The sequence below is a fragment of the Thamnophis elegans genome, chromosome 1, assembly GCF_009769535.1.
Source record: "Thamnophis elegans isolate rThaEle1 chromosome 1, rThaEle1.pri, whole genome shotgun sequence".
NCBI lineage: Eukaryota > Metazoa > Chordata > Lepidosauria > Squamata > Colubridae > Thamnophis > Thamnophis elegans.
In genome coordinates this window covers 173,339,266-173,363,634 of record NC_045541.1, presented here as the reverse complement: position 1 = coordinate 173,363,634, position 24,369 = coordinate 173,339,266, and the positions used below count along the sequence as shown (strand labels likewise).

Here is a 24,369-nt window from a genome sequence, read left to right as displayed (position 1 = left end):
TAACTGGAGGTGTGGCCCCGTGGACTTCCTTCTCTGTGCAAAGCCGGCATTCTACTATTAAGGTTTTGCTCCCTGCCCCAAATGCTTGGAAGTTTTGAAGGCCGCCCGCGTGGCTTCCAAACCAGGCAGATTCCCATCAGCTGTTGGGAGTGGCGCTGGTGAATTCCTGCATCAAACGGAAGCCTCAGCTTGACTTAGCCATTTGCTTAGCCATCGTTCAAAGTTGCAACAGCCCTGGAAAAAGTGGCTTACGGCCATTTTTCACGCGATCGTTGCAGCATCCCCATGGTTGGGGGGTTTGGATGCTTGGCAACTGGTTCATATTTTATGACCGTCGTGGAGTCCCGGGGTCATGTGATCACCTGCAACCTTCTGACAAACAAAAATGGGGAAGCCAGATTCACTTCACAACCGTGATAACTAACTTAACAAAGGCAGTTGTTCACTTAAAAACTGCGGCAAGAAATGTCATAAAATATAGGGCATAAGTCACTTAACAAATGTCTTGGTTGGCAACAGAAATGCGGGGGCTCAATTGTCAGTTGAAGACCACCTGTATATATACATATACATACATATACATATATACATACATATGAGGCCCCTTCCTCCTCTTGCAGAGGTCATGGAGTGAAATCCAGGAGACCACAATGGGTGGCTGCCCATGTCCCACCTCAGCATCAGTGGTGGCTGACCCAAAAGGATGCAAGACAAGGGCAGGAGACAACCCAGGGGAGGATGCCCAAGAAAGCCACATCTCTGGTGGTGACCCTTCAGCCTTCCAGGAGGGTCCCCTAGTTAAGTCCATCCTTGTGGACTTGTTAGCAGCTGCCACGGAGCAGGAACGGCTCTTCTGCGCTATGTCGAGAAAAAATGAGAATTTTCAGAGTCCTGTGGAAGCAGATCTCGGGTGAGGTTGCTTCTAGAAAGGGTAGTGGGGATGCTACAGGGGCTGCTGGACACGGTGCTTGCCACGTACGAAGAGACAATTCACCATTTGCTATATCTTGAAGGGAGCAGAAGCAGCGCGGGTGCAACAAGTCTCTTTCAGCTGGCGGCAGTAGCATTTAGTAGTCGTGTTGGTTCCGGTAAGCCTCGTAGTCTTCAGGAATCGTGTCTTAAGAAAGAGAAGAGGAAGAGTGGAGCATGTGAACCAGAAGGGAAAGTCAGCAGCCGAATGCAGGCCTAGATGCTCTGACGTTATGGGGGCTCCCGGGGGGAACCCCTCAGAGGGATGCCAAAGGCCTCTGCACCATCCAGAGCAAGGCAGCCTCTGGAGCGTGAATGCAGATCCTCCAGCTGTGGACTATGCTTCCTCCAGGGATAGATTTATATACTCCCCCCCCCCCCCCGAGTCAGCCTATTGGGCTCGCAACAATCTGGGTCCTCATTTTATCAACCTTGGAAGGGTGGGAGGCTGAGTCAACCTTCAGCTGCTCAGAATCGAACTCCCGGAGTGAGCAGTGAGTTAGCCCAGCAGGACTGCATTCTAGCCGTTGCTCTTGATGCCCCGATACCTCCCTCGAATGGAGTCAGAATGGCTCTGGGGACCCAATGACAGGATTGGGTCGAGCCTCACTCACCATTGCAGCGATACCGCAGGTTGGACCAGATGATGTTTTCCTGGGAGAAGCAGAAGACCCCCAGACGGCCCCCTCGCATGGTTGTGTCAAGGACAATGCCAGTGTCGGCCACCATCTCAGACCCCTCATAGAACCGAGTCCTGAAGTACAAATCAGGAGAAGGAGTTAGCTTATTCCTAAGAGTCACAAGGTTTATCCTGAGTCCTAGATGTGATTGTTGTGGTCTGCCAGCAGCCAGAGGAGCTGGCAAAAGATTTGGACAATGTGGAGGTTGGGGTGGAACATGGGCCAGTCCTGGAATCTGAGGAAGGCTCTGATGAGGGCTCTGTATCGGAGGCAGAGAGGGGGCCAGGGCCCTCTGACAGTTATCAGCTGCCTTCAGAATTGCCATACAAAAGGAACAGCTAAAGAACAGGGGTCGACTTGAGAGGAAGGCCACAGGTGGACAATGATTGACCTCTCCCAGAGGAAATAAAAGAGGAGCGAAAAGGGAGTGGAGTTTGCAGGAGACGATTAGTTCGCTTAATTGGTTCGTGACTCTCCAAGACTCCTTGCCAAGTTTTGCAGATATCGGCCTGGCAGTTCTCCAAGCCGGATAAGGTCTGTGACTGTAAATCCTCCCTTGAAAGACTTTGCTGGATGTGGATGAGCAGAATTCACAGTCAATTAATAAAAGGGTTTTTTGTCGGGACAAGGAGTTTGCTTCATGCTCTTGGGAAACCTTGGTCAGAACAGTGATGTGCAAGAAAGCTCCACCCATTTTGTGTGTTTTGTGATGCACATAGAAGTAGGTGGGGCTTCAATTACACTTATCATTGGCCACCATCTTGATTTGTTTGACCCTATCCTGTAAGACTCCTGGTGTCGAATAAAACACAACAGCTAAACCTTGGACTACTTTGAAAGTTTATCTTGAAACTGGAAAAGGGATAAACTAAGGTTGATTGCCCATTAATTATGTAAATAATTCAGAGCCTTCTGTTGCAGATAAATATCTTTTAATAAGGGGAAATAGCCTCCTGTAGGGCCTGCTGAAGACTTTCTGAGCAACTCTTAAGGTATTTTCCACCACTTCACAAAGGAATTTAAGAGATGTCATTGCTTCAGCTGACAAAATGCAGCTGTAAAATGTTGGGAGGAAATTTTGACAAACTTCAGGAAATTTCTGAAGAAAAATTTACCTCTCGGCATCTTCTAAAAGCCTTCAGTGTTCTACAAACTGTTAAACCATCAATGTTCCCTTGAAAGTCAGTTTGGAAATCTTAGAATGATATAAAATTCTCTTCAAAAAAGTCAATTAGCCTTGACTACAGATAGTCCTGCAGTTACAACCCAAGTCGTAACAGTTGCAAAATGGAATAATATTTTTTTTTTGTTTAAATACATTTTATTTATTTCATTTTCATTTTCATTTTATACAATCACTTATATACTGTGCATAAAAAAAAAGAGAAAAAAAAAACCCAACATGACACTTCATTCCCCCATACACCCTCTCTTCTCCCCCTCCAACTTTCATTTCACCCCTCCAGCATTCCCCTCTTCTACTTCCCTTCCCCCTCAGACATCTCCCCCTCCCTCCATCTCACCCTCCTTACATTCCCTCTCACTCCCTCTTTACTTCTCCCTCCTCTTTCCCTCTTCTCCTCGCTTTGGTGTATCCATACATTTCAGTTTGTTTTTTTTTTTAAAAAAAAAAAAAAAAAAAAAAAAAGAAAAAAAGAAAAAAGAAAAACGAGCCGCAGTATACAAGTGAATTCTTATTGTTCTAAGAATTGAAACTGTAATTCCACCCTCCCCCCTCCCCCCTATAATCCCCCCTCCCTAACCCCCTTACGGCTTCGCAGGTCCCATACCCGGCATAATTCTTTAACAAGCATTTGAGTATAATAAGGCCAGCTAACTTTAAAATTAAAAAAATAAAATAAAAGTAAAGCCAAAGAAAAAAAAAGAGAATAGTAAAAAATACAAAATAAAAAAAAAACACACACACACACAAAAAGAAAGGAGAAACAAGAAGGGTCAATAAACCCACTACGTTAACACAGCTTCCCATTATCTGTAAATCTTAAACAATGTAGCTCATTCCAAATTTCGGTTATTTTACTACTTGCAGGGTTTCAAACTGTATTAGAGCCAGGTAAGTTGATCAATTAGGATTCCCCAACTAAAAGTCTCATTGCTTTGTCTATCTATTCAGACCTTTAATTTATCTCTTTTTTATCCGAATATCCAAACCTTTCTATAAAACCATTAAACTCAAGTACTTCTTTCATTTTTCATTTCCAACACCTCCCTTTCTATCCTTACCCACCTCCACATGTAAATTTTTTTACCTTCCACCCTGCCTTTATCCATATCCACATATATATTTTATCCGCATCCATTGCTCCTCCCATATTTACTCCACTTTCCTGAAGACTCTCCGACCAATCTTTCTTGACCTTATATTGAAATAGCAACTCAAACAAACATCAGCTTGCATTCTAGCCCCAGGTAATCTAATTAAGCTTTCGCTACCCTTCCCTCTCCCACGCGCCTCCCAACTCCGTTCGTCCCAGACCACAACTCAAAAAGATCGCAATCTCCGCTCTCCTCGCCTAGGAAAATAATTCATGCGCAATTTGAGTTAGAGTTCAGACAAATCTTATATACAATATGTGTCCACAATCAGCAACGCTTCTTTCAGTCTCCATGTCTCATCATCGATATACAACTTTTCCATTTTATCCCAGACGGAAATCATAAAGCTTTAAGAACATCGCTAAGTCTTTATTCTTTAGTCTTCTGCCCTTCCGGAAGAGGAAAGCAACACCCTCCGCCTTGTAGCCACGTGTCTCGCTGTTTGTCTTCTCCTTCTCCTTGTCTCTCTCCAGGTCCGGATGAATCAGGAAGTCCCGCCTTCAGGGTCTCGTAGTAAAATTCTCGGGCTTCACAGACAGAATTAATGCGGTGTTTTTGGTTGCCAAATGTAACTGTAATACCAGCTGGGACTTCCCATTTGTATGGAATCTGAGAATTTCTGAGTTCTTCGGTTAAGAAAGCGTACTCTCTCCTTGTTCTTAATATTTGAGATGGTATCTCTTTAAAAACAATCAAGTCCTGTCCATCAATTCTCAACCTCTTGCTGTAAAGCCTCTGTATTATCTCATTTCTGGATTCCCTTGTGGTAAAGTATATAATTATGTCCCTCGGAAGCTGTCGCTGTTTTGCTACCCACGAATTCTGGCGGTAAATTCTTTGAATCTGCCAATCAAAGTTAAATCCCGGACTTCCCACCAAGCGGCTGAAAGCCTCAAAGAAGATCTGTTTCAAATTCTCCTGTTGGTTTTCACGCAATCCTCTAACTCTTATTGCAAAGGCAGTCTTATTATAATTTATCATGACAAGTTGTTTTTGAGCATTTTCAATTTCCTGTTGTAATGTTTGAATTTTGGATATCAAATTAAGATTAGTTTCTTCCAAAAGTTCCAATTTGTCCTCCGTTTCAGCAATATAATCTGTCATGACTGTCATTACTCCGATCATATCCTTCTTTGCCTGAGCAATTTTAGCATCAAATTGATCATATAAATCCGATATCAGTTGATTAATTTCCTGTCTGAAATCATTAAGCGTTTTGAGAAGAAATTCTTGTGTTAACAAATCTCCCGTGGAGGGTGTAGGAGGCAAGGGTAGCGGCTTCATAGCAGTTTTTGGAAATATGTTATTAAGGAAGCGCTTCTGTTTAGATTTGGGAGCCATTCCAGAGTAAAAATAAAAGACAAGCAATCAAGCGAGCCAAAAATCAAAGTCTCTGCTCCCCTCAGTTAATCTTTTAGCAATTAGTACGGAGAAGCCTTCAGGAGGGTAGGGCTGACTAAGTACGTCACATCAAACACAAAAGCTACGAGATCGCCATCTTGTGACGCAGCTAAAAAAGAAAGGGAGCCTTTTGCGAAATTGAAGCTGGTATTTTAGATAGTAATAGAAGAAATTCCTCAGGAATGGTCCCCGCCCGGATTGACTTTTAAATAGCTTAGCTTTGTCCTGGGGGGGGGCAATCTGCCTGGGGCTGCAAAAAAGGCAGCGCGGAAAACTGGCCGGAGTAAAGGCTCAGCTAATGTTGAACCTCTTCTCCATTCACAGCAAAAAAAAGCTATGAATTACAAAGAGATCCTAACGACTGACCTTCTCCCTGCCCCTTTCTGCCAGAAAGGGGAGATATCTATAGATCTTATAAGATATACGAACCAGAATCCTGACAGGAGCTTCGTTGAGCTCCCGACGGCGGCAGGCTCCTCCCCCCGAAGCCCAAAATGGAATAATATTGACCCAATTTTACAACCTTTTTTTTTTTGCACCAGTTGTTAAACACTGGTTATTAAACAAACCCCACTGTTTGCTATGGGGCACTGGAAGTGCCAGTTTTCAGCAAAACTCTCATAAAACATATAGTCGCGTAGCCATGGAACGCTGCAAACAGCCATAAGCAGCCTATATTTCCAAGTGCAGTCAAGTGCATTGATGAAGTTACCTAGTTGGGTAATGAAAGGTCTGCAAGAGATTCTATCGGTCTTTCCTTACCGGATGTAGCCCACCTGGGGCCGGTGCTGTAAGAACCAGCGGTACGAAGTCTTATCTTTCCAGCCGACGTTCCGAGGGTCCTTCCACAACAACTTGACCTGGTCAACTGTGTCCCCTGTGTGCCAGAGAGAGTTACGCAGGTATTCTCCAGGACCAGTCTTTGATTTCACCGCCTGAAAGAGAAAAGCAGGAGGAATAATGACAGTGAGAACAATCAATCAGTAGAACAGAAGTTGCCTCCAGAAGTTGTGAATGCCCCAACACTGGAAGTCTTTAAGAAGATGTTGAATAGCCATTTGTCTGAAACGGTATAGGATTTCCTGCCTAGGCAGGGGGTTGGACTAGAAGACCTCCCAGGTCCCTTCCAACTCTGCTATTGTATTGTATTGTATTAATGGCCCTTTCCCCCACTCCTGCTACAGTGCCAGGGTAGTGGAACACACCACCATTTCTCCTGAATTTTTAGAAGGCTGCCAGAGAGATTCAGGATGTGTCCTGAAATGCTTTTGTTGTGGCCTGCTAGCGGCCAGTGGAGCTAGCAGTAATCGGACAGTGAGAAGGTTGGAGAGAAATAGGCCAGTCCTGGAGGCTGTGGAAGGCTTGGACGAGGGCTCTGTGATCAGGTTGCCTACGCAGATAGACAGCAGTGAGGCAGAGGAACAGCTGGAGCCTGTTCCCAGTGTGCACATGTGCAGAGCTGCCAGAAGACAAGAACAGCTAAGAAAACAGGGTGGACTTGGGAGTAAAGCCACAGGTGGACGGTGAATGGCCCCTCCCATAGGAAATAAAAGAGGAGCGAAAGAGGAGTGGGCCTTTGCAGAAAATGATTTGTTCGTTTGTTCGTTTCAGGAGTGTGAGGATCTGTCCCTGAATCTCAGAGACTCTGTGCCCAGTCTTTCCTTGCACAGCACTGCGTTTGGAAAATATTGACATGGCAGCTTTCCAAGCTAGATAAGGCCTGTGGTCATAATTTCACCTTTGAAAGACTGTTTGACAGGCCTTTGTTGAATGTGAATGAGAGGAATTCACATTCGTTTAATAAAAGAGGTTTTGTCGGGACCAGGAATCTGCTTTGGGCTTTTTGGGGAAGCCTAGGTCAGACAGCTTTTTCTCCTGCTCCTCTTCCCTGGTTGAGCTGTGATGAGAGGGGAGCCGGACTCTGCCCTTACCTTGAGTTGGATGCCAGGTTCTGCCACCGCCCGGAAAGGATTGGCCTGCCAGTAGGTTTGCTCCATCTGCTTCCACATCACCACGTAGAAGCTGGCGCTATCCTGGTAACCAAAGATGAACCCTGCATAGTCGTCATCTGTGACCGTGTTGACGTGGAAGGTGCCTTCAAAGTCCACCCCATTAAATGCCGTGTACCCTGAACCCGAGTGGGGAGAAGACAAAAGGGTGTCACGATGATATATTGCATTTTTATTTCTTGTGGCTCATGGCATAAAGACTGCGAGGATAGCAATGAAAGAGAACATTTGCAGCTCAGAATTGAAATAAGGGGTCCTTGGGGCTCTCCCAGGTTGGTGGTTTCCTTGAAGATGTTTCATTACTCAATTAGGTAATATCATCAGTACTAGTAAGGAGTGAGGTCCTCTCTCTCTCTCTTTCCCTCCCTCCCTGTACTCAAGAGACCACCTGCTGCCAATTACCTCCCAAAGACCCATTAGATCCCACAGATTAGGCCTCCTCCCGATTCCATCTACAGGCCAATGTCAATTGGCAACCACCTGGAGGAGGGCCTTCTCTGTGGCTGCTCCGGCCCTCTGGAACGAACTCCCCGCAGAGATCCGGACCCTCACCTCCCTTCAGGCTTTCCGTAAAGCCGTTAAAACCTGGCTGTTCCGGCAGGCCTGGGGTTGACGGGTTCCCTTCCCCGCTCGAATTGGGTGACTGTTGATTGTTTTTAAACTTTTCTCTGTATTTGTTTGTTGTGTTACCTGGTGTGTACTACCCCCCCCCCCCCTGGGTTTGTTAGCCGCCCTGAGTCCCTCCGGAAATAGGGCGGCATATAAATGCAATAAACCTTTAACCTCCCTTCCTCTCCTTCTCCTTCTTCTCCTTCTCCTTCTTCTTCTTCTCTCTCTCTCTCTCTCCCTCCCTCCCTCTCTCAACTGAGAGGAAACCCCACTCCTTACTAGCACTGATGATGTAACCTAGTGTGGGTAACGGAACATCTGCAAGAAAATAATCAAGGTCAGAGTTCACCAAGGACCCTGGAAAGAGCAGCCTCGAAGGAGTAGGAAGACCCCTGATCGTCTTTGTTGCTCTTCTCTGCACTCTTTCTAGAGTCTCCGCATCTTTTTTAATTGTGGTGACCAAAACTGGATGCCGTACTCCACGTATGGGTCTTAGCAAGACCTTATAAAGTGGTACTAACACTTCATGTGATTTTGATTCTCCAAAGCACCTGAAGGCAGGACAGGAAGCGATGGGTGGAAACTAATCAAGGAGAGAAGCAGCCTAGAACTAAGGAGAAATTTCTTGATAAAACAATTATTCAGTGGAACGGCTTGCCTCCAGATATTGTGGGTGCTCCATCGCTGGAAGGCTTTTAAGAAAAGATCGGACAACTATTTGCCCGAAATGATAACAGCTTCCTGCCTGAGCAGGGGGGCTGCACTAAAAAACCTCCAAGGTCCCTTCCAACTCTGTTATTCTGATATGTCCCTCCCCCCTCCTGCAATTATGTGGAAGAGAACTAGGGAGGCTCAATCTGAGATGCTTCCTCTCTAACCAAATGCTAAGAGATTACTCTTTCCGCTGTAAGAATTCCAGATAACTTTCATCATTGCTTGGTTTCCCAATGGAAATTAGGCATTAGAATTGAGTTTGAGTTTGAGTTTCATTTTATTTATATGCCGCCCTATTCCCTGCGGGACTCAGGGCAGCGCACAAACCCGAAGGAGGGGAAGGGAAGGGAAAAACACAAAAACTACAAAAGTACAGGGCATTTAAAAAACAACCAACAGCCACACGATTCGAGAGTGGAAGGGAACTCATCGACCCCAGGCCTGCCGACACAGCCAGGTTTTAACGGCTTTTCGGAAGGCCTGGAGAGAGGTGAGGGTCCGAATCTCTGCGGGGAGTTCGTTCCAAAGGGCCGGAGCCGCCACAGAGAAGGCCCTCCCCCGGGTAATAGCCAGATGGCATTGGCTGGTAGACGGAACCCGGAGGAGGCCCACCCTGTGTGATCTAATGGGTCTTTGGGAGGTAATTGGCAGCAGGCGGTCTCTCAAGTACCCAGTCCAATACCATGAAGGGCTTTATAAGTGACGACTAGCACCTTGAAGCGTATCCGGAGACCAATCGGTAACCAGTGCAGCTCGTGGAGGATAGGTGTAACGTGGGTGTACCAAGGTGCACCCACGATCGCTCGCGCGGCTGCATTCTGGACGAGCTGAAGTCTCCGAATGCTCTTCAAGGGCTGCCCCATGTAGAGCGCATTGCAGTAGCCTTTTTGTTCCCAACCCTGTGCTTTTCCACCTGCCTTTTCCCAGGCTGTGGTTGGTGTGTACATTTCTTACAAGATATGCACATGCCTCATTTCAAGTAACTGAAGCTGAGAACAGCCTCCCTCCCCACCTACCCCCGGCAGATCCTGTTAATTCTGTTTTACGCAACCCTTCCATTGTAGCAGTCCTGCTCTCCTCACACGAGCTCCCAAACAGAGCTCACAGGTTGGGGAAGCTATCTGGGGATGCAAAGTTCAAGCCGCAGATTGCATGTTGCTTTCCTGCAAGCCCTGCCCACAATCCTCACCCAATTGTCATTACAAGCATCCCTCAACTTATGACCGATCGCTTAGCGACCATTCAAAGTTAGTGTTCTGACCGAGGGCTTCCCAAGAGCATGAAGCAGACTCCTAGTCCCGACAAAAAACCCTTTTATTAATTAACTGTGAATTCTGCTCATTCACATCCAGCAAAGTCTTTTAAAGGAGGATTTACGGTCACAGAGCTTATCTGGCTTGGAGAGCTGCCAGGCTGATATCTGCAAAACTTGGCAAGGAGAGTCACGAACGGGTATTTACCAGGGTATTTACAACCCAGTTCTGAAGTTCCAACGGCTACCGCCCCTCCATGGTCATGTGACCATATACCAGTGCTCAGCAACTGCCGCTTGCAGCCTCCCGCCGTCACATGTCCATGTCTTACGATGGTTTTGCCAAAAGCTGGCCTTTATTTCCGTTTTTTAGCAAAAAAAAAACAACCCACCCCATAGCAAACAACTGGTTCGCCTAACAACAACTGCAAAAACCGTCACATTGGGTTGATCCCATGGGTGAGCCACTTTACAACCATCACAACTTCTGAACATAATGGGCAGTCTTCCATTACAGTCATAAGCCAAGGACTACTTGTAATGGGTCTGAAGAAGGAAATGATCACATGGAAGTAAACCTATTCCATGCTGTGTAATGACTTTTTCCTTCAGTTTGAGTCGGGCCAGATGAAAATAAAAATTTGACCTGGCCCCGTCCATTTAGAAGCTGTGCAGTGACCCCAAGTTCTAACTCTTGGCTCCCAAGGGTTGCAATTTTCTTCCCTAAGACTGTCTCTCAAACGTGAACGTTGCAGCATGAGGACCTCAAGAAGGAGCATTTCGGCATCGTGTACAGGTAGATCTCGACTGACAACAGTTTGTTTAGTGACTGTTCAAAGTTACAACGGCACTGAAAAAAGTGACTTTTCACCGTTTTTCACACTTACAACCATTGTAGCATCCCCCATGGTCATGTGATCAAAATCCAAGCGCTTGACAATTGGTTCGTATTTATGACCGTTGTCATCCTGAGGTCATGGGATCCCCTTTTGCGGCTTTCTGACAAGCAAAGTTAATGAGGAAGCCAGATTCGTTTAACAACTGGTTTGCTAACTTATAACTGCAGTGATTCACTTAACAACTGAAGAAAGGTCGTAAAATGGGGCAAAACTCACTTAACCAACATCTCACTTAACAACAAGTCAAGGATTACCTGTATGTTACCCTTGCGTTCTCCTTCCTGGGTTATGACAAGCGAAATCTATGGGGGAGCCAGATTCACTTAACAACAGTTACTAACTTAACAATGGTTCACTTAACAGCTGTGGCAAGAAAGGTTATAAAATGGGGCAAAAGCAAAACCCAATCACTGTCTTGTTTAACAACATAAATTTTGGGCCCAATTGTGGTTATAAGTCAAGGACTACCTTGTGTTGTTGCAAATCTTTTTAACGTGATTGCTTTCTTAAAGATCGCTTTCTTTAACGTGATTGCTTAAACTGTAACTTACCCACAGCCAAACCTGGGTCACTGTTCATAGTCTGCACAATTTCCATGCCCTGCAAAAATAAGAATTTTCTTTTTTTTAATGCTATAGATATGAAGACTCCAACCTCCATCTGGAATTTTGAGAACAGGCGGGTATTTTCAGAGAATGATAAATAGTAAAATGGGATTTTTACCCTTCGACAAGGTGGCTATTGGGAAGATGTTATAAAACCCTTTTTATTCACAGAATGTTACCTGTAGTTTCTCAACAAGACACTCTCTATTAAACCTGACTAGGTAAAGGTAAAGGTTCCCCTTGCATATATGTTCTAGTCGTTCCCTACTCTAGGGGGCAGTGCTCATCTCAAATTCAAAGCCAAAGAGACGTCTCCATGGTCATGTGGCCGGCATGACTGAACACCAAAGGCACACGGAATGTTGTTAACTTCCCACCAAAGGTGGTTCCTATTTTTCTACTTGCATTTTTACCGTGCTTTCGAACTGCTAGGTTGGCAGAAGCTGGGACAAGTAATGGGAGCTCATTCAGTTACGCAGCACTAGAACTGCCAGCCTTTCTGATCGACAAGCTCAGTGTCTTAGCCATTGAGCCACCTGACTACTTGTGGTCTTTTTGTAGGCCAGTGTTTCTCAATCATGGCCACTTTAAGAGGTGTGAACTTCAATTCCCCGAATTCCCCAGTCAGCTGGCTGGGGAATTCTGGGAGTTGAAGTCCACACCTCTTAAAGGTGCCATGGTTGAGAAATTATGCTTTAGCTGGATGGGGCTACAAGTCTTTTCTGTTACTCCCCAACTGGGGTGACTTGGTGAAGAGTAGGGGAGTTGAAAAAGGAGGAAGTCTCCCAAAATTGTTGAGAACGGAGTTGCCCTGGACCAGACCCTGGTTTTCTTCTGCAGCATGAACTGGATAAAGAACAGACCTACGTCTTTGCAGCCGAGAGTTCACCCCAGCAGCCTTGAATCATTCTTCACCCAAGAAGGTAAGTGATATCCCACACCAGAGCAAGATATAAAACTCCTCCAATCAACATATTTCCCATTACGGAAACTTAGCCTTTCCCAACCTGAAGCTGTTGCAGACAAATTAGACTTCACTTCCCAGAATTCCCAGTCATACGGTTGGCAGAGCTCCCATAATGCCTTGTCAACCTCTCCATCGGCTGTGCTGGCTGGAAAGTGCAGCTGTGAAAATGATGGTGCCACTTCTCATGAGGTCTTTGTTGGAGGGAGAAGCCTCCAGTGTGTGTAAGACTAGAAGAATTGGACTTGCCCTTCATCAGAACATTGGGAGTAATCCCAAAGGGTTTTTTTTTCAAGAGGCAACTGGGCTTTCTGGTTTTCCTTTGAAGACCGTTCGCTTCTCATCCAAGAAGCTTCTTCGGCTCTGACTGGATGGTGGGGAATGGAAGGGTTTATACTACTTGCAGACAGCTGGTCCTTTGCATTCTTTTAGTGAGTCTTAAGGTAAAGGTTCCCCTCGCACATATGTGCTAGACGTTCCCGACTCTAGGGGGCAGTGCTCATCTCTGTTTCAAAGCCTAAGAGCCAGTGCTGTCCAAAGACGTCTCCGTGGTCATGTGGCTGCCATGACTAAACTCCGAGTGTGCATGGAACGCTGTTACCTTCCCACCAAAGGTGGCCCCCATTTTTCTACTTGCATTGTTTACCTCCTTTCGAACTGCTAGGTTGGTAGAAGTTGGGACAAGTAGCGGGAGCTCACTCCGTTACGCGGCACTAGGGATTTGAACTGCCAAACTCTCGATCTTTGTGATCAACAAGCTCAGCGTCTTAGCCACTGAGCCACCAAGCCCCTCTTACCGAGTCTTAAAAGAATGCCAAAAAAATGCAAAGGACCAGCTGTTTGCAAGGCATATAAATCCTTCCATTCCCCACCATCCAGTCAGAGCTGAAGAAGTCTCTTGGATGAGAAGCGAAACATCTTCAAACAAAAACCTGATAGTCCAGTTGCCTCTTGAAAAAAGCACCTTTGGGTCAACCATGACCTGGAGGACTGAGAATCTCCATAGACCAGGGATGTCCAAACTTGGGAACGTAAAGACTCGTGGACTTCAACTCCCAGAATTCCCCAGCCATGGTGGCTGGGGAATCATGGCTGGGGAATTCTGGGAGTTGAAGTCCATGAGTCTTAACGTTCCCAAGTTTGGACATCCCTGCCATAGATGTTTGAGAGCAATGCAATCGTTCTTCAGGGCCAGAAGAGTTTTCAATCTTGCAAACCATCATCAGGGCCAAAAACAAGAACAAGCACACCAGGAAATCACCAAACAACCTCAGAGCTGATAGCTAACCTGGTTGAGGACAATCCAGTTGGGGTCTATCTGGGCGTCTCCTTCAGGATCCAACACAACGGTTTGAAAGGCCCGGAAGTCAGTCAGCGTCACCTGAGCATTTTCAGGGCAAACGTCAATCCGGTCAACCACGTGGTCCTTATCAAAGTCATCCTGACAAGCGTCTCCAACACCGTCTCCTGCAGAAGAGGGAGTGGGGAATCAGCTTCCTACAGTTGCCCTGGGTTCAAAGGCAGAACTAGGGCCACAAGCATCACACACCAGCCTTCCCACCAAAGGTGGCTCTTGCTTTTCTACTTGCATTTTTTACATGCTTTCTAACTGCTAGGTTGGCAGAAGCTGGGACAAGTAATGGGAGTTCACCCTGTTAATACGGCGCTAGGGATTCGAACTGCCGACCTACTGATCTACAAGCTCGGCATCTTAACCACTGAGCGACTGCGTCCTATCTTTGATCTGTCAGCCTAAACTGGTGAATTCTCCACCTCTACTTTTCCAACAGCCAGAGATGCCTCCAGGCAGTGTTTCTCAACCTTGGAGACCTCTGTTCTTCCTTTCTCTGTTTAATTTTATCTCTTTCTCTTCCTGCTTCTACCTGCCAAGCATCTTCAGCTATATTTGTTAGTCTGTGGTTTTACAAAGCCTAGACTAACCCAATGTTTTCCAGCTTGGCAACTTTTAAGGTGTGTCAATTTTGACCACCAACATTCTTAAAGCTGCTATGCTTGAAAAACACTGGACAAACCCTTCCAGTATCCTTAACTTTTCCTTGGGAGTAGCTGTAGCGTCTCTCCCTAACGTTCCAAGTTGCTGTTCCACAAGGTCTCAACCACACCCCTTTGGGAAAGAAGGAAAGCAACCTTTTCCAGTCGTATCCACACATACTTTGTTCAAGTTAAACTGGCTGGGGAAATTCTAGGAGTTGAAGTCTACAGAATTGCCAAGGTTGAGAAATGCTGTTTTAGTGCAAGGGTCTCCAAATTTTGAGACTTGTGGACTTCCAACTCCCAAAATATATATTATATATTTATTTCAGTTTATATCAGCTTTCTGGCCTAAGGGTGACCAAAGACTTTAAAGTCTTAAAAGTTGCCAAACTTGGGAGACCCCTGTTCTTGTGAATTCTACACTGATCAGCGGGATAGACTACGGCCTTTTCCCAAATCCAGGATATATTTTATGTGATTTTATTATTTTAACTCCCTTGTGGACACTAAGGGGCAACTGTTCCATGTTTGTGCTTCCTTATAAAGCAAGAAGTTGAGAGAGAAAGCATGTTGTCCTCACGGTTTGTGTCCTCCTGGCCGGGATTGGGGACCAAACGACAGTTGTCAGGCCCTGGGGGATTGTGATCTGGGATGCCATCATTATCATCATCATCATCACATTCATCTCCAAGCCCATCCTTGTCAGAGTCCAGCTGGGAGCTGTTGGGCACCGAAGGACAATTGTCGCGGGAATCCTGGTGCCCATCTCCATCTCTGCCAACAGGAAAGAAAATTTAGAATTGGGTAACGAGTGAAATAAGAGAATGGTAGAAAAGGGAGATCTTTATCCAAGCTCTTTATCCCCTAAATTGCTCCCAAGAACTACTGTTGGCACACCTATTTGAATTCCCTTCAGATTCCCAAGACTAAGCCAGCCGTCTTCTCAATGAAGCAATTGCACATCGGTATGAAGTTCTCCAATCAGTTTAGCTTAGTGCTTTGCTAGAGTTTGACATTAGGAGAATACTGAATGGTCTCATGGCCCAGGATGTAGCAATGCAATTATCTGCATGGATCTTCTACTCCACCTCTTTGGAGAAAGAGTAGTTCATTGTCCCAAAGACGCTTTTTCAAAAGGTGACTGGATTTGGTTTTTCCTTGAAGATGTTTCGCTTCTTGTCCAAAAAGCTTCTTCACTTCAGTTCTTCAGAACTTAAAAAGAACTAAGAACTAGAACTAAGAAGAAATTTCCTCTCAGAACAATTAAACATGGAATGACTTGTTTCCAGAAGTTGTGAATGCTCCAACACTGGAAGTTTTTAAGATGAGATTGGATAACCATTTGTCTGAAATGGTGTAGGGTTTTCTGCCTGAGCAGAGGGTTGGTCTAGAAGATCTCCAAGGTCCCTTCTAACTCTGTTAAAAAGGTAAAGGTTCTCTTTGCACATATATACTAGCCGTTCCCGACTCTAGGGGGCGATGCTCATCTCTGCTTCAAAGCTGAAGAGCCAGCGCTGTCCGAAGACGTCTCTGTGGTCACGTGGCCGACATGACTAAACGCGGAAGGTGCACGGAACGTTGTTACCTTCCTACCAAAGGTGGTTCCTAATTTTTCTACTTGCATTTTTATGTGCTTTCAAACTACTAGGTTGGCAGAAGCTGGGACAAGTAACGGGAGCTCACTCAGTTACGTGGCACTAGGGATTTGAATCACCGAACTACCGACCTTTCTGATCAACAAGCTCCGTGTCTTAGCCACAGCTTCCTTTTTTTCTAACTCTGTTATTCCTTTCTAAAAACAAAGTCCAATTGCCTTTTGAAAAAGCACCTTTGGGACAACCATGACCTGGATGACTGAGAATCTCCATAGACAGAAGGTCTTTATATCAGCTTTCTGTCCTGTGTGTTGCCAAGAGAGTCTGACCGCAGCATCTCTGTGTGACTTTACCACTCTTGTCTCCCACCTAGAAGGGATTCATAGAGCAATTATTCTTGCAAGGATGCAGACAGAAACTCAAACCTTGCTACGTGTGAAATGAAGGCATATATTCTCCAACTCACTTGTCCTGGTTGGTGTCACATGGGTCTCCAACAAGATCGTGGTCAGTATCTTTCTAAGTAACGAAAAGTAGAAAACAGTTTTAATTGAAATGTCTTTGAATATTAATAGCTCAGGTTGGCTGTGGTTTTCCCAGTTGCAAAGTTATGGCTGTGAAGGTTGGACCATAAGAAAGGCTGAGTGCCAAAGAATGGAGGCCTTTGAACTCTGGTGCTGGAGAAGACTCCTGCGAGTCCCTTGGACTGCAAGGCCATCCAACCGGTCAGTCCTAGAGGAGATTAAACCCTGATTGCTCTTTAGAAGGCCAGATCCTGAAGAGGAAACTCAAAGACTTTGGCCACCTAATGAGTAGGAAGGACTCACTGGAGAAGAGCCTCATGCTGAGGAAGATGGAGGGCAAAAGAAGAAAGGGGCGACAGAGAAGGAGGTGGCTGGATGGAGTCACCAAAGCAGTCGGCGTGAGCTTGAATAGACTCCAGAGGATGGTAGAGGACAGGAAGGCCTGGAGGAACGTTGTCCATGGGTTCGCAATGGGTCAGACACGGCTTCGCAACTAACAACAACAAGCTCAGGTTGATAGATATATTGTTGGTTTGAGCTCTGAGGTTGACGATTTGGTTGCAAACAATTGGGTTGCGATTTGGTCACAAATGAACAGGGGCAAAATGTTTGCAACCAAATTCCAAGCTCGGAACTCAAACCAACAACATAACCGTTTTAATTGTTTTTTTTTCTAAATTTACTTTCCTTTGGAAACCTCCCTAAGATGCTTTTATCAAATGCAGACTTAGAATTCTTGAATGTTTTGAATAAAATATTTTCCACTTCTATCTTCAAAATCTTTTCCATGAAGTCTCATGTTCCTAAACGTACTCTCGCTCTAAACCTACATTTCTATTGAATTGTTTAAACGATGGTTGTTTACAAAAAGATTTGAAGCAGGTGGCTTCCCACAATCAAAAGTCAAAAGATTTTATCCTGTGCTAGATTTTCCAGGCTCATTCACCCAGGAGAATGAAAAAGTCAGGGCACCATCCCAAATTATGAGTAATGAAATTCCAATTAAAACAGCCCTTTACACTTCAAGGGAAGGTTTGATTGGAAGGATTTGGAAGGACAGAAGAGATCTTGGAATCAATTTTTTAGGTGGACATTCTGTAATTCCAGAAATGATGGTAGAATTCACGTTTCTGCAGCTTTTCTCAAAGAACTCCGATTTAATTTGGGACGGGCGACAGCTGGGAAGCAAACCTTTTATCATACACCAAATCTGGTATCTCTGTCCCAAAAATTTATTTGGAAAAAAGGTTGGGAAAACCAGCTGTTTTTTTCAAGATCTTGGACAATGATTAATGCTCGATGGTGATCAAACCAGAGGTGGTATTCAGCAGATTCTGACCATAGCAATAGCAATAGCAGTTAGACTTATATACTGCTTCATAGGGCTTTCAGCCCTCTCTAAGCGGTTTACAGAGTCAGCATATTGCCCCCAACAACAATCCGGATCCTCATTTTACCCACCTCGGAAGGATGGAAGGCTGAGTCAACCCTGAGCCGGTGAGATTTGAACAGCCGAACTGCAGAACTGCAGTCAGCTGAAGTAGCCTGCAGTGCTGCACTCTAACCACTGCGCCACCTCGGCTCTGACCAGTTCTGGAGAACCGCTAGTGGGAATTTTGAGTAGTTTGGAGAACCGGTAAATACCACCTCTGGCTGGCCCCACCCCTATCCTCTGCCTCCCAAGTCCCAGCTGATCAGGAAGAAATGGGGATTTTGCAGTATCCTTCCCCTGCCACGCCCGCCAAGCCACACCCACAGAACCGGTAGTAAAAAATTTTGAAACTGCTTACAACCATTTGTTTTGTGACTACTCAAGGTTACAACAAATGTAAAATGTGCTAACCACATCCATGCCATGATACATATAATTCGGCAAGTGTGATTCCCCAAATTTCCTAGCTTTGTCACAACTGAGATTTAAGAGGAGAGACCCCATTTCACTCTCTGGATTGAGTGGTCACTTAAACAAATGATTGTAAGGTGAAGAACACCTGTGTTTGGTGTCCTGAGCAACAATGAAAAAGTGGCAGTTCTTCAACTTATGACCGTTGCAGAATTCTCGTAGTCATGCGATCAAAATTCAGAACACTTGGCAACTGGCTCATATTTATGGTGGTTGAAGTGTCCCAGGGTCCTGTGATCACTTTTTTGTGACTTTCTGACAAGCAAGTCAACGGGGAAGAAATTATTTCAGAGAAAATTTTCAGAAATTAAAAAGGGAAGCCAGATTCACTTAACCCTGTAACCAACTTAACAACTGCAAGGATTCATTTAATAATTGTGGCAAGAAAGTCCATAAAATGGGGTAAAACTAACAAGTGTCTCACTTGGCAACAGAAATTTTGGGCTCAATTATAGTCATAAATCAAGGACTACTTGTAATTGGCTAACTTAGCAAATAATCCAGAGCAGAGCTAAAGCAGGTAGTTGTCAGGCCTGCAGTTATATTCCTTTTAGGATCTTTGGCCTGCCACACACTCTCTTATTTCATTATGCTGTTTTGTTAGTGTAATAGTTGGGAGGGGGAAATAGAAAGGAGTAGAATTGTGGAATGTGTTGTTGTCATTCTTTTCTAGAAGCCCAAGGTCATCTTTTGTCTCCGCACCTCTGCACCTGACCGGAAGCAGCTGGGTGGAGGTGCCAGCATGGAAGAAGAAGATTGGACCATGTGATGGATTTATGGGTGTGGGGATAAGATCATGAACTTTCAACTGGGTGGGAATCTGATGTAACCTCCAGAATTGGGATTCCACAGATGTGCTAAGATGTCTGATTTATTAAATTGGAACTTTAAGGATCAATTTGCTTGGACTCTGATTTAATTCTACGTGATACTTGGAACGCTGACAGTAGTATTTGGAGACCAGGATAGGTCTCACTAAAACAGGAATGTAAAACTCAAGGCCTGTGGGCTGGATCCAGCCCACTGGGTGCTTAGATCTGTCCTGCGGGGTCGCCCTGGAAACAGTGAAGGACTGGCCTGAGGTGCCTCTGCCAGCGAAAATGGAGCATGGGAAGATGGCATACGGCCCTCTTGGGCTCCGTTTTTGCTGGCAGAAGCACCACAGGTCAGTCTCACTTTTTGCTGACAGAGGGCTATCAAACTAAAAACAAAATGAAAGAAGAAATGTTTCCCCTTTTGCATTTGAGCACCCAAGAAGGGACAGGAAAGGAGAAAGGAAAAAAGGAAAGAAAAAAAAGGAAAGATGGGAAGAGAGCAAGAAAGAAAAAAGAAGGAAAAGGGGGAAGGAAAAAGAAAGAAGGAAGAGAGAAGGGGAGGGAGGAAGGAAGGAAGGAAAGAAGGAAGGAGAGAGATTATAATGAGGGTGAGGGAGAGTCTGAAGGAAGTCCTGCCTTAGTACTTGGCCATCACAGGCACCCCTGATACGTGACGTCGAGCTGGCCATGCCCACCCTGGCTCCCCAAGGTCAAACACAACTCTGATGCGACCCTCAATGAAATCGAGTTTGACACCACTGCTCTAAAGAGAGCAATATAAACAGCTCACAGAATTCTATCCTTTTCTAACACCAATTACTGTGCACAATAAATGCAAATATTGTAAACTTCCCAGAGAGTGCTGCAAAGCACTATGGGACAGTATATAAATGCTGCTGCTATTCTCCTTAGCAAGTGCCGCCGTTTAAGTCATTAAGTGATTAAATTAGCATATTGTATGAAGCCAAGTCAATGTCTCACCTGATCTGGGTTACTGATGAAGGGGCAGCTGTCACAGACGTCTCCAACTCCATCCCCATCGGTATCCTTCTGGTCAGTATTTGGGATCCTCGGACAGTTGTCCAGGACATTTTTAATTTCTGGAGAAGAGGGAGTGAATGAAACATCAGCCATAAGAAGCAAAGAATATGGGGAGCTGCTGGGGCCCAGAGAATACAATGAGATCTCTGGTCTTAAGCCTCAGTTGTGAAAAGGCTGGGAAATTTTTGGTGGCATTCAGCCTGTTCAGATTGGTTCAGGTAAACCGGTTGTTAAAATTCTACCTAGTTTGGCTAATGTCATCACTGGCTGGCCCCGCCCACAGCTGTTTTTCAGGGCTTTTTTCAGGGCATTTTGGATGTTCAATAGTAGTAAATAAATAGAGAGGGAAATTGTACCTTGTTGAGGTCTTTGAGGCGAGTGGCCGGGAGGTGAGGCTGGTGTGATGAGTGACGTTGAGTTGGCCATGCCCACTCAATCACATGACTATCCAGCCATGCCTACCCAGCCAGTCATTAGGGCAGAGAACCAGTTGTTAGATTATTCAAATCCCACCACTGGGAGGACTCTAGCATCCCACTTGCCAGATTATGTGGATCATGGCACGGATACATTTGGGATGTTTCTTTTAACGAACAGCAACCAAAAAATAGTATGCCTAAAAAATGGTAGGGATAATCTTTGATTTACGACTAGTCCCTTAGCGATCATTCATAGTTTCAATGGACCCCCTCCTCCCAAAAGCTTATAACCTGGCTGTCAAATTCCAATCTTCACCCCCCTCCTCCATAGAAACATAACAACATTCAGGTACCTGACAACAGCCCCATATTCACCAATCACGTGACAGTGATTTATGACGTATTTTCTGGAAATCAGCATTTAATTCTGGTTTTCAGGAAAAAAGCATCTCATAACGAACAATGGAGATGCTTAGTTTTAAGTGTTCATTTAACAACTGCTACAAAAAGGGTCCTAAAATCAGGTCCCCTCAAGCGGTGACTCACTTTACAACCATAATTGCTGGGCTTAGTTACGGTTGTAAGTCGAGGACTGCCTCGTATCTTCAGCAAAGCAAGACAAACTGGTTCCGCAGAATACTGCTCTTGCCCAAACTCACTGTCTCCATCCATATCGTTGTCGCACAGATCTCCCCATCCGTCGCCATCGCTGTCCCACTGGTTGTTGTTCTTGATATTCCGGCAGTTGTCACAAGCATCCCCAAAGTTGTCTAGATCCACGTTTTGCTGGTCCGCATTGGGCACAAACACACAGTTGTCCTGCAGGGGGAAGGATTGGTAAGTCGGAAAGAAATGGGGAAACCAGCTTGGCTTTGCAAAACTTGGAGTAGCTGACAAAGCCTGCTTGTTGAGATGTTGGCTTTTCCCTGCAATACAGTGAGATGTTTCAAGGAAAGCTGGCAAGCAGGATACTGGTTGGGGGAATCTCCTGCTGAGTTACTGAACATCGTGTTCCCAAACTGTTGGTGTTCTCTTTAGGTATCATACAAGCTATAATGCAGGGGTGTCCAATTTTGGCAACTTTAAGGCCTGTGGACGTCAACTCCCAGAATTCCCCAGCCAGTCATGCTGGGAGTTGGAAGTCTACAAGTCTTAAATGTTTTTTTGTCAGAGCAACCTGGTCTACCCAATTATGGGATGGAGCGTACTGCTTCCATTTTCATCTTTCAGCCGCAATCCAGGAGCCTTCACAGGCAGTCGCTTTCACGACAAACATAAAAATAGTTTGTCGCGAAAGTGACTGCCTGTGACGGCTCCTGTATTGGGGCTAAAAGGCGAAAACGGAAGCAGTATGCTCCGTCCCATAATTGGGTAGACCACGTTGCCCTGACAAAAAATGTTTCCCCTGGCATAGCTGACAAAGGGAAGAGAGACAGTGGCCTAGAGGTTAATACATCTACCTAATATTTAAGTAGCCTGGGTTCAAATCCCAGAAGGATATGGCTAGTTGATGAGAGCTAAATAGCTTGAAATAGATCTATACTTGTTAGTTGTGAAGCCGTGTCCGACCCATCACGATCCCATGGAAAACGTTCTTTCCTGTCCTCTATCATTCTCTGGAGTCCATTTAAGCTCAGGCCGACTGCTTCAGTGACTCCATCCAGCCACCTCATTCTCTGTCGTCCCTTTCTTCTTTTGCCCTCAATCTTTCCCAGCATGAGGTTCTTCTCCAGTGATTCCTTCCTTCTCATTAAGTGGCCAAAGAATTTGAATTTCCTCTTCAGGATCTGGCCTTCTAAAGAGCAGTCAGGGTTGATCACCTCTAGGACTGACCGGTTTGATTGCCTTGCTGTCTTCTCCAGCACCAGAGTTCAAGATCTATACTAGTCTCCCCTTATTTCTTTGTCAGTAAAACATAAACACACAAGCCTTAAAGTTGCCAAGATTGGACACCCCTGCTAAATGGATCACTTTGAAATCAGAATAAGGATTCTTGGGTCTTAGGCAATATAGGAGAAAAACGGGCTGAAAGTCACTGTCAGGAGGAGTTCTAACCTCGGAGTTTTTTATCCCGTCCCCATCAGCATCATCGTCACACGCATCACCAATCCCATCCCTGTCAGCGTCTTCTTGGCCGGAGTTGGGAACCGTCACACAGTTATCCTGAAGGACCAAAAAGAGGAAATGTCACTTAAAACAAAAATTTATATCCCACTTTTATTTTTTATTCTAATTAAGTCAAGACAGTGAAGAAACTCAATACTGTTTCTCCTCTTATTTTCCCCACAACGACCCTGTGAGGTGGGTTGGGCTGAGTGCTCAAAGTCATCCTTAAAGCAGGACTAGAACTCACAGTCTCCCGACGATTGGCCCAAAGGCATCCAGCCAGTTTTCATGCCTAAAACGGGACTAGAACTCACAGTCTCCTGAATTCTAGCCTGTTGCCTTAACCGCTAACTGCTAGACCAAACGTTTTGGGAGAGATTTCCTCTTAGTCTGAGAGCACGAGCCATCAACGCAAGATGCAATTTCCCTGAAGCTGACTTTGAATTACTTGGCAAAATAGTTGCACGGTTATTAGATTTGAACTATGCTGGTCCATGTGCCAAGAAAATTAAGAGGTTTATTTTTTGAATTAAGATATTTATTTATTCCTGTGACTTCTGCACAACCCCAGTCTGATCTCAGAAGTGTACTGAGTCCAATTATTTGATTTTAAAAAAAAAACTCAGATCCCAAAAATACATCGAAGAAGTGCCATTCTAGGAATATCTGCAAGATTTGGTCAAAAGAGTCAAGATGGCGGGTAAAACAGTGCAAACTAAGCCTTGCGCTTGTGTGTGTGTGTGTGTGTGTGTGTATCACAGAGCTTTAATCTCACTGACATGGCCTCCATCCTGATTTTGCTGACTGGGGAATTCTGGGACTTGAAGTCCACACCTCTTAAAGTTGCCAAGTTTGAAAAACACTGTTTTGTAAAGGTGACTTAGAATTCTTGGCGTATTTGGGTTTAAGAGAAATGTGATTAAGATGAATTCAGCTCAATGGCTATTGTTGATTAACCTTCTTTATATATCCTGTTTCTGCTTTATTGAGAATACAACACAATACAATAGTGTTGCAGAAAATGACAGCTTTAGACTTCTCAGGACACAGGAAAAGTTTATTTGGCAGCCAGGTTCAGAAAGCTAGACCATTGCAAGTTCTGAACAACCTTTATTATCGAAGCACACGTTCTTATGCATTCTCAAAAGCATTGCAACACGGAAATACTTAACTCATTTCTTATTGGTTATTTTGGGGGGAAAGCCTTATGAGTAGATGAGGGTCTTACTTCTCCTTTTGTTACAGATATGGACTACGTGTCATTAATGAACTTTATCTGAACCTTGTGGTTTGGACTTTTGACATAGGGACGTTGGCTGGAACATCTTGTGGTTAGAGGCTGATGACATTTCCTTTAAGCAAGCTTCTAACTATCCTTTTTATGCCACGTCTTCATTCTTATATTTTTAATCCATACTTTATTCTACTTTATTAGCAGAGTTGGAAGGCACCTTGGAGGTCTTCTAGTCCAACCCCTTGCCTAGGCAGGAAACCTATGGTAGGTTTCTCATCGTATTTATTTTAAAAAAGGT

At 44.9% G+C, this 24,369-nt stretch overlaps 1 protein-coding gene across 1 annotated transcript in view; it reads right to left on the bottom strand.

Moving 5' to 3' along the window:
- Positions 1–1,067: 1,067 nt before the first annotated feature.
- The window catches only part of COMP (cartilage oligomeric matrix protein), a 52,521-nt gene continuing 29,219 nt past the window's right edge, over positions 1,068–24,369 (bottom strand). The window contains exons 9-19 of the mRNA XM_032214364.1: positions 22,787–22,894; positions 21,391–21,550; positions 20,253–20,371; positions 16,496–16,548; positions 15,015–15,208; positions 13,728–13,906; positions 11,422–11,470; positions 7,319–7,515; positions 6,150–6,322; positions 1,584–1,723; positions 1,068–1,117 (exon numbers count right to left, since the gene is read on the bottom strand). Of these exons, the coding sequence (XP_032070255.1) occupies positions 1,068–1,117; positions 1,584–1,723; positions 6,150–6,322; positions 7,319–7,515; positions 11,422–11,470; positions 13,728–13,906; positions 15,015–15,208; positions 16,496–16,548; positions 20,253–20,371; positions 21,391–21,550; positions 22,787–22,894 (1,422 nt within the window). The remainder of the gene's footprint in view (positions 1,118–1,583; positions 1,724–6,149; positions 6,323–7,318; positions 7,516–11,421; positions 11,471–13,727; positions 13,907–15,014; positions 15,209–16,495; positions 16,549–20,252; positions 20,372–21,390; positions 21,551–22,786; positions 22,895–24,369) is intronic.